Source organism: Hippoglossus hippoglossus, chromosome 24 (genome assembly GCF_009819705.1).
Source record: "Hippoglossus hippoglossus isolate fHipHip1 chromosome 24, fHipHip1.pri, whole genome shotgun sequence".
Classification (NCBI taxonomy): domain Eukaryota; kingdom Metazoa; phylum Chordata; class Actinopteri; order Pleuronectiformes; family Pleuronectidae; genus Hippoglossus; species Hippoglossus hippoglossus.
This window is the reverse complement of record NC_047174.1, coordinates 9278991-9289040: the sequence shown is the minus strand read 5'-3', so window position 1 is coordinate 9289040 and position 10050 is coordinate 9278991. Positions and strand designations below refer to the sequence as shown.

Sequence of the window (10050 nt, the reverse complement as noted above, 5' to 3'; positions counted from 1 at the left end):
CGACCCAGACTCTATTTTTCAGCGGCGTCACTTCAGAGGGAGCGAGCGTTTTATTTCTGGAATGAAACTGCCCCGAGGATGCACAATTCATTTAATGTTTCTAAAAGAGAAATAAAGTTCATTCATATGCGGAGAACTGTGTGGGTCCATACACTGTGGCTTATCAGTATCTCCCCCTGGCGTGACTGTTTATTTATTAGTTGGCAGAACTAATTTACACCACGGCTGTGTAAAGAACTCAGGTGTCCGTGTTGCCAAGAATGCTATTTCCAGTGAACCGCACCCTAAGACTTTTAGCAGAATATTCAACTTGGTTAACTAATTTGTACATTTGTATGGAAGACATGATTTTGTCTTCGTTTGTCAAATTAAACTCTGTTTGATGTTGGCAGGATTACTCAAAAGCTACTGGTCAGGTTACCATGAAACCTGGTGTAAGGATGCAGTATGAGTCAGAGAACAAACCATTAAATTCTGGTGCAGATCCAAGATTTTTTTTTAAACTTTCTTTAACGTGGCGATATTTATATACATTTTCCATAATTTCTGAGAGAATACTCCATGTATCTTGAGGGGATAAAAACAGGCATGTGTAGGGCAGTGGGGTGGCACGGTGGTGTGGCGATTAGCACTGTCCGCTCACAGCAGGAAGGTTTCTGGTTCGATCTGTCTGTGTGGAGTTTGCCTGTTCTCTCCGTGTCTGCATGGGTTTTCTCTGGGTCCTCCAGCTTTCTCCCACAGTATATAGGTGTGAATGGTTGTCTGTGGCTGTTGGCCCTGTAATACTCTGGCGACCTGTCTAGATTATATACCTGGGATTGGTGATGGATGGATGGAGGTTCAGGAGACTGGTATTGATTGAGTGTGTGGAATTTGGTGCAGACCCAAATAAAAATCCAGATCTAGTGAATTTAAATGTGGTTTCAGAAGGAGACCATTGGGCAGAGGTATGAACTCTACTGGGTGCTATTCTAGATTCTAGGGGGGGTTGTATGTGTTGGGGTTGGTAGTGAGTGAGTGAGGAAGCCACATGAAGCCACGTGACTGTTCTATAGGAAGATGAATTCATGCACATGTGTTGGATTATTGTGTGAATGTAGGATATGTGCAGCATTAATATTTGCCGTCCAGGCTCTGATCTCATCAATCCCTGCAAGAAAAACACTGAGCCCCCCGGGACATCAGAGCCTACCGGTGGAGGCTGGATTGGAGCTTTTTTTTATTGGGTTCTGCACCAAATTACACACAGTCATCAATACCAACATCCTAAATACGTCAGATTTTTTCCATCAAGATTTAAGTTCTCAAATCACTGAAGATTGAAGAAAGTGGGAAAAACAATCCTGGCTCCACCTGCTGATCTGGATCTGCCCCAAAATTTCAATGGATTCTTCCTCCAACTCTATCACGTAACCTCCTTGGTAAAGGTTAAAATCTGATGACAGTGAAGGCCACAGCACAAGATCCACACATATATTCATACTAATGAGACCATTAAATGACCTTTGCCCCATTTCCCATATGGAAACCTCTGCATTCATTTATTCGGGTCAGTCATCAGTATGCACCGGAGAGATAACACTTCACAGACCCAATCAATCCATTCTCTGTAGACACTGGAGCCAGGGTTTGTGTAACTCTATTCATTTAGAAAATATAGAGCAAGCTGTGTCTGCTCAAAGGATTTGAACTGGGATTTACGTACGAGATGTACGATCACTCTCCCTTCTCCCTCTCTCTATACACACATTCATTCATACATGTTTTTCCAGGAATCTAATCCACACCGGTTCCCCGTCAGTGGAGCAGCAGCTGCTTCACACTCAGTAACAGTCATTTCACTCAGTGTGATGGACGTTTTCCCCTTTGAGTCACACATGATCGATCTTGGGGCTCACAGCGGGCAGCTAGCCTTTCAACTAACAGTAACTTAGTGTGAGTCTGATGCAGAGAGTCGGATAAATCAGCTCAAACTCTTTGTCTTTTCTCTCGTTCTTGTTCTTGCTCCTGTTTGCGTCATGTTCCCAACACTGACAACACTCACCCGCAGCCTTGCCATTTCCATTCACTCCCTTAAAACATCACCACCTGTCCTCCATCCTGTCAAACTGCAGTGTCGCTCAGCTCCACCTTGCAGCTTGATGTCGACGCACGGCGAAAAGCCACTTAGCACACTAACAAATGTTTACCTGCCTTTTTCGTATTATGAATAATTCATCGAGGTAAACCGCTTTAAATGCAAAAGAAATTGTAAACAGCTTTTCGTCATGTCGCCACTGACATGAAGTAATTTCTAAAAGAAGTAGCGAATAGGGTCAAATTATGAATTCAGCTTTGCAGCAGCAGGTTTGAGTTGTAAGTATGAGTCCATCATTAAAGGCACTAAAGGCCGGTGGGGCTAAATGTCACTTTTCCACTTGTTTCATACAGTTTGTGAGCCAAAACACTGCCGATTTTCTAAATGTAAACTGCAGAATGAAGAAATCTTGTTCATCACATTGATAATAAATCATTAATTTGCTCCACCAGGCTCTGCTGACTTCTCTCAATGAACTCTTCTCGACAGTTTTAGGCTTCAATGCTGCCTGTAAGAAAACAGCAGCTTGTGAACTTGTAGTTCACTTGAGTTATTTGCTGCTTGTTTTGTTTCTCAGCAGGCACATCAGTGGGGAAGCTCTAAGACCATGAGGTAATTAAGTTGTTACGTGGTGCCACCATGTGGCCCTGGGAGCATGGTTTATCTCAGAGGCATCCAAAAGAATGCATCATATCGTAACATGAACAGCAGACATTTTTAGATTCCTGAGAGTTTATATGTAACATTTATATTCACATTATCAATATATTAATATAATGTGTGATAAAATGATAATATGAGGGCAAAATAAACACTGGACTGCACCGTTTCTGTGCAATGAGCTGAATCCTGAGCCTTTTCACACTTGAATCCATATAAAAATAACAAGCACACAGTCGCTCTGAGGTTTTTTCTCTGCAGGGCCTCTTCAACTACAAAGTACTGAAGAAACAAGCCTGGAGCAGATCAATGTTGCACAGTCACAGTGCAGACAGCTGGTTTAGGAATCTTAGAATAGCTGCATTAGAAATGTGCCTAAAGTCATGTGACAGGGTCGTCATTAGCAACTCAATTTCCACATGACATTGGGACTGTTTGTGTTTCCGAGCCCCAGTGGAGGGTGTGAAGATGGAGAGTGGCTCGGCCTCTGTAATAGGATCAGCACCCCTCGTACTCCCACTCTGATCGGCCTTCATTACCACCAGCTTCGATCGGGATTATTGTGCCTGCAGGTGATGCTTATTCACTGTATGTGGGCGTTTTGCTGATGCATGTAATGTATGCGCTATAAGCTCTGCAGCAATGCATGGACTCCATACGTCCGTCTCTGTAACTGTCCTGCAGCAAAATACCCCTTCTTATTATCTATTATTTGTCTTAACACGTCACTTTATTCCTCACAATAACCAGTGAAATCTAAACCTATTATGACAATGATTTACAGATGCAGCTGAGTTTGATGTATGAAAAAAAACAGCACAATAATGTGGATATTTCTTGCATTTTCTAGCATGTCTCACTTTAACCATCATTTTTTAATTGCCTCCCTACTTTATCTGCCTCTCTCAATCCCACAGTCACTGTGAATCCTCTTACAGGTGGATTATAGGACTAAGATACCTATACAGAGAGAGACAGAGGGAGAGAGAGAGCGAGACAGAAGATGAGCATTAAACACTCAGAGTAAGAAAGGAAAAGATTCGTGAGGAGATACAGGAGGAGGAGAGGAAGGAAATGGGCAGAACTCCTCAGCCCGAAATGGAAAGGCCTTGGCGATGGTCTGTGAGTGGGGTGAGTGAAACCATCACTTCTACAGGTGCATTTATTTTGGGACATTTTCGCCTTTGTTGTGAGGACAACAAGAGTGTGAAACGGGGGGGAGAATGAGGAAGACATGCAGCAAAAGGCCGGGTCAGAACCGAACCTGCCGCAAGCGAAGGAGGACTCAAGCCTCCCAGCAAACATGTTTGTGCCTCCACAGAGGAAAATAAATATATATTTGCACCAGAGAATCATTCCACATTACGTTGTATTGACGTCATGCTCATTGAGAAAGTTAGAAAACAGATCATCAGCTTAATTTGGCTCAGTTTAGGTCAGGGCCTCGGTTTGGCTTCATGAGTATCAGACATGTTTAATCTTGTGTATGTGTCTTTACTGAGTTACCTCAGGACAATCTGCAGTATTGTGATAGAGTGGTAGAGACTGTGGAGATCACCCCCCAATATAATCTCACTTTCCTAAATTCATGTCTCGTTATCCAACAAATACAAAGACTTTTTGTGACGAGGTGTGGAAATGAGGCAAAATAACAGTTGTTTTTTCGATGTTGTGTAGGAAGAGCCAGCAGAGCCTGATTCACACCGGAGTGTCACCCCCGCAGGGACAGACTAACCCGGTGCCAACAATGTCTCTCCTGTCCTTAAACAACCAACCTGGCTGGAGCGTGTGCTATGCTCTCTGTGTCCTCATCGTGTTGCTCCCAGATGCCAAAGCAGACAACCTGAACGCTACCGCCCGCAATGGAGGCGGCTCCCAGTGTGGGGAGTACTCGAACCAGGTAATTGTTTGGATTACTGCGCAGGTGCAGGTGCAGGTGCAGGTGCAGTTTGATATATTGCCACCATTTTTTAAATTTAACATTTTGTTAGAATATTAAAATCTAGTAAAACGTCAACTACTTTGACATTCAACAAATTTAGCATACTTTTAGCTACAGACAATAGGTGCATATAACTGCAATCTAGTACAAATGTTTTATAATTGTACATAAACACAGTATTTTTATAGATGATGCTACTTTCCACCACTGCAGGACAGAAGCATCAGAATCGAGAGAAAATGTTATTAGTATGATCCAAAACAAAAGAATTTATATTGTAAATTGCAAATAAAACAAAAACTAGGCCTACTTTCCCTTTGGTCTTTCCAGAGTTCACTCTATTGATTGGATGTTCTTATTTTTCAATCCCACTACTGCTCAGGGTTGATAAGATTCCAAATAATATTTATTGTGACCACAAGCACTTCTTCATCTGCCAGGTGATGGAGAACGGGATGTGTCGGCTGGTGGCCACGCTGCCTCAGCTGGACGAGCAGAGGTGCCCGGACATGTTCCGCTGCACGGACGAGGTCTCGTACTGGCTGCACGAGAACGAGGAGAGGAAGCAGCAGATCGTGGCGATGAGAGAGACCATCTCTGCGCTGCAGGAGGAGCTGAGGAACCACCGTCACCGCATCAAGGTGCTCGAGCTGCAGGTGAGATTTCCATATTGACTTAGCAGACCCGGGTCAAATATCAGCAGCAATCCTTTCAACCGCTTTGTGGACTTGCTCTAGTCTATGTGGCGACTCAATGGACGTTTGGACTGAGTGATTGTTTACTTTACTTATAGCAGAACTCATTTAGAAACTTGAATGAAGAAAGTTGTTGGGCCAACTTAAAACTGACCAATTGTGTTTCTACAACTTGTTATCTTGATTTGAAAAAACTTGATTAATTTTTTTTGTGCAACCACTTGAAGTATTTTTTAAAAATTGATTCAACAACTTTCTCTTTTCAGTGTGTTCTTGTGTGTGGTATTTCACGGCTAGAATTTTTGTTAAATAGTTACCTCGTTCTTGTATTTCCTCAGCTCAGAACATTATGAGACTGGACATATATTTGTTTAAATAAGCCTTGAACACTTCCACTGCTTTCTATAAAATTTTCTAAAACAGCCACTATGATTAAAAACCCTCTCTTGTGCTGTGTCTTAGAGGAGGAAATGCATTACGTTATTCCTTGTGTGCACTTCTGCCCTGTACCGTGGTGCCCTGCCATCAAGCTGGCTTCCCTGCAGCATGTCCTTGACCTTAGTCACTAACAGGATTAGCCTCCTACTCTTCCACGTGTTGCCTCATGCGTCTCAGGCAGTGAGCCCACACACAGCAGCAGAGACTCGCTCTCCAGCTGGAGCGTTCAGCGGCCACAGGTGGATGGTGCGCTCATGTGATGTACATTAGAAGAGGGTAGGGGAGAGGGCTCCAGGGTTGGTGGTAATGGGAGTTAGCGTTATCCTCCATGTCCAGGCTAGGAATAGACCGCACACTGAAGTGAGTGGAGTTTTCAAACAGGGGAGGTGTTGTTTTTGTCCTGAGAGCATGCAACAGACGTTGCTAGATTTAATGTGTTCAAAGAGATAGACTGTATATGAGGTTATATCGAGATGATGTCTCCTGTGGAGAGGTCAGGATGTCATAAGATTTCTTTTTTTTTGCTGTGTATTTTAGTGACATTTCAGCACATGACAAAATAAGACATTTGTTGTAACTTTGTTTTTCCAACATGCTTTCCAGTTTAAAACTGAAGAAACTAACAGTAAAAATTCAAATGTGAAATATACCAGAATGCCACATCTTCAGGGAAGAGATTACTGACGCTGCAATTTCTGCAATGCAGCACTGCTGCAAAATTTAAAGCAGCTATAGGAAAAGCAAAATCAGTGCATGATCCCTGAGCATGATGTTTCTCTGTGCTAGAAAACTAAACTATAACTTTTTTTCCCCTAATCATAGCAAAACTATTGTATTTTCCCTCATAGAATAATTAATATTAATTTAAATATTTAAAAATCCATATTTTCTGCTACTCTGTACAGAAACAGAGCCACTGCTTACTTTTATTCATTTTTACAGCTCACGTAGTGTACTTTTACATTGACTTCACTTATTGTGTATGTCTTTGGTTGTGTTTGTGTATTTATGTCACTGACTTCAGAGCGAAGACAGACACCATTTGAACGTCTCCCTGGAACAGCGTTTTCATGAGTTGGAGGTGCACTATGCTGAAGCCACCACCCTGCTGCACCTCCAGGGCACTCTGATCCTGGAACTACAGGTAAACTGCAGCTCCTCATCCTAACTGGGTCTTTTCAGGATCAATGCACACTGACTGTTTTTGATAGTTGGACTGTTTGTGTCTCTGCTTAGGACCAAGTCCACAATCTGACACTTTTGGTGAATGATGTAAAAAGAGGCCCTGGTTGTTTGATCAACGTCGTCCATCCCAACCCTCTCATGAGCCGCCAAGAAGCCCTGCACCCAGGTACACATTTCCACAAACCCATATGCTATGATCAGCCAGCAGAGGGTGCCAAACTCTCCCTGTTCATTTATTCCTCTGTCATTCTCTTCCATCAGAGACTCAACATGTGAGGAACTGCCCCATAGACTGTGCCTCTATCTACTACAATGGCGTGAGGAGATCAGGCCTCTACACTGTAGTGCCGTCAATGGCAGGCATGCCGGTGGAGGTTTACTGTGACATGGACACAGATGGTGAGTCTCATATATGAACATGAGGAAAATACATATTGGCTTCAACTACTTCACAATATTTCAACTGAAAAGCCAGAGTTGCAGTCTGTGTGTTGGCATGCACACACTACCTGCTGAATCCAGTCTGCCTGCCACAGTTGGTAAAAACTTTGTGGATGTTTTAACAGCTGCCAACGCGAGTGGTCAGTCCGACTGTGTTCGTGTCGGAGAGAGGGAGAGCGAGGAAAAGAGCGAAGCCCTCCTGTTCCTTTCAATGCCATTCGGTTTCTATTTAGTTAGGTATTAATTACAGGATGCTCACCTGCACAAACAAATCCACTATCTGCACCTGCAGCACTCTCTTTAATATGGGAAGGAGGAAAGGCTGAGAAGGGATGGCAGAATTGACAAACATTCCCCCATTCCCCTACAAATCACCTACTGGCACTGAGGGGAAATCACGGTTATCCCAAAACATCCTCCCCTTGTCTTTTTGCCTCAGGTGGTGGCTGGACCGTGATCCAGCGGCGGGTCGATGGCTCAGTGAGCTTTGACCGCAGCTGGAGGGACTACAGGGACGGATTCGGTGACCTACACTCAGAGTTCTGGCTGGGCAATGACCACATACACGACCTGAGCACCCAGGGCGACTACAGCCTCCGGATAAACCTGGAGGACTGGAGCAACAAGTACAAACACGCCGTCTACCAGAGCTTCAGGTCAGTGTCATGGCCACGTGTGCAACCAGGTGGGAGACACATGCACAACCATCTGTATCTCTTGTTTCACTAATGTGTGTGCAGTGTGGAGGATGAGGAGCATCAGTACCGTCTCCACGTGTCAGGCTTCAGCGGCACAGTGCAGGACTCTTTCAGCTGGTACCACGACAAGCAGGGCTTCAGTACACCGGACAGTGGGAACATCTGTGCCGAGATCTCTCACGGTGGCTGGTGGTACAACCAGTGCTTCTACGCCAACCTTAACGGCTTCTACTACAGGGTATGTGCACACAGATTATCCCTCTTTGAAGTGTTTTGTTCCATTAAGAGAGTGCTCACTACCTCTTGACCCCGCAGGGAGGCCATTACACCCCTCAGGGCCGGGGGCCGCTGGGTCCTGATGGGATCGTCTGGCACTCCTGGAAAGACTCTGACTATTACTCTTTACGAAAGGTCAGCATGATGATCCGACCACGCAGCTTCCGAACCCGTTTGTCACCCTGAACAACCGTCACCCTGACGACGGTTTAGCTGCAGCAACAATTCTTCAGCAATGGAGATGACGCAATAAATCACTGGACACCACGTTGACGGTGACGTCCAACGAAGTTTTTATTGACAGAGAGGGAGGTTAATGTTGATTAACTGTTTTGTAGTGAGGGGACCTACAGACTAACCAGTGGATATGACATCTCCTCTGTTTTTGAACTTATTGCATATGCATCTCTGGCTGGTATCCTTGATATTCTCATGCGGACCTGATTTTCTGCTGCAGAGTTCTTCCTGGGACATTATTCACTGACTTGTGGGAAGTGAGTTCTTCGTAATTTTGTACTTTTATTTTATACTTTTAGCTTGACACATTACTAGTGACTCGGCCAAAATAAATCAGCAGATTTTGTCTGATTTGTTGACAGTGTGATGGAACTGATGGTGTCTGAGAGGAGACGTGTACAACTGGCAGGCAGAGCATGTGAGATTATTGAATGCTTTGCATTCGCTGTGTGAATGTACTTCTTGTGATATCTATACTGTGCTATATTACATTTATTTTGAATGTCAGCCAACTATTAATTGAATCAAATGTGTAATTATAAGAAAACCTAAATGTATTAGATAAAAAAGACCCAAGTGCTACTGTCTCTGTATAGGTTCAGAGAAGAGAATATGTGCTCTTGGAGGAGTGTGTATACACACATATGTGCAGTACAATAAACACTACATATCCCACGAGTCACAAAGGTTACTATATACACACACACAATGATGCAAGTTCTAAAAAGGATTTGATGAGAGTTCAGATCCATTTTCAGACCAGGATCTTGAAACATCTCTCATCATAACGTAAAATACAGTTTGTGTGTGGTATCCAGTGAGTGTTGAGTCATGTGTTCAATTCAAATGACATCACACAGGGCTTTCCTGAGACCTTTAGCATATTGGCAGGTTTGTGTCAGTATAGCAGGCATGTGTCGTGCAGTGGTAACACCAGGGGGCCAGAACAGACAGAAAGAGAGGCTGCAGCTTGTGATCACTTCGATTTGAACTCTGAAAAACTGCCTTGTGTTTGAATGCCTCCACCAACCAGAGCAGTTTCAGAAAATCTAACCAGTTCATCTTTCAGTCCAACTGAACGTTTGCACCAAATCTGAAAAAAGCGTGTTCAAAAGAATGAACAAAAACATATATGTAATTTCTCAGGCCACTGGATGTCGCCAGCGCGGTGGCATAAAAGCCTGAACACAAAACACCCCCCAATGTTTTAAGGATTATATAAAAGCCCCAAACACACAAGATCACATCCACTGAAAATAACCCAAAACAAATGAGAATGCCTGTACTGTCTGTTGTATATGGGGATCTCCTCGCCTGGTGACTTTATGTGGCCTCCACATCCAGCTGCACCTGAAGCCAGTGGGAGATGAATGTGGTGTAAAAGGGCTCTTTCACTTCCTC

At 43.8% G+C, this 10050-nt stretch overlaps 1 protein-coding gene across 2 annotated transcripts; it reads left to right on the top strand.

The window, feature by feature from the left end:
• Positions 1-2999: 2999 nt before the first annotated feature.
• On the top strand, positions 3000-9324 carry si:ch211-203k16.3 (angiopoietin-related protein 7). 2 transcript variants are annotated; one of them, XM_034579827.1, is made up of 9 exons: positions 3000-3309; positions 4415-4637; positions 5120-5335; positions 6837-6956; positions 7049-7163; positions 7259-7396; positions 7878-8094; positions 8179-8374; positions 8452-8598. In XM_034579827.1, exons 2-9 carry the CDS (start codon positions 4485-4487, stop codon positions 8596-8598), a joined length of 1302 nt encoding a protein of 433 aa, XP_034435718.1. In that variant the 5' UTR covers positions 3000-3309; positions 4415-4484. The 2 variants fall into 2 exon arrangements, with proteins under 2 accessions (XP_034435718.1, XP_034435717.1); XM_034579826.1 differs by lacking the exon at positions 3000-3309 and having other exon boundaries at positions 4317-4637; positions 8452-9324.
• Positions 9325-10050: the final 726 nt, after the last annotated feature.

Coding starts and splice junctions, on each gene's coding strand:
- si:ch211-203k16.3 (XM_034579826.1), top strand. CDS start 4,404: ATGTTGTGTAGGAAGAGCCAGCAGAGCCTGATTCACACCGGAGTGTCA. Junction 5,336..6,836: donor TCAAGGTGCTCGAGCTGCAG/GTGAGATTTCCA, acceptor CACTGACTTCAG/AGCGAAGACAGACACCATTT. Junction 8,095..8,178: donor GCCGTCTACCAGAGCTTCAG/GTCAGTGTCATG, acceptor ATGTGTGTGCAG/TGTGGAGGATGAGGAGCATC.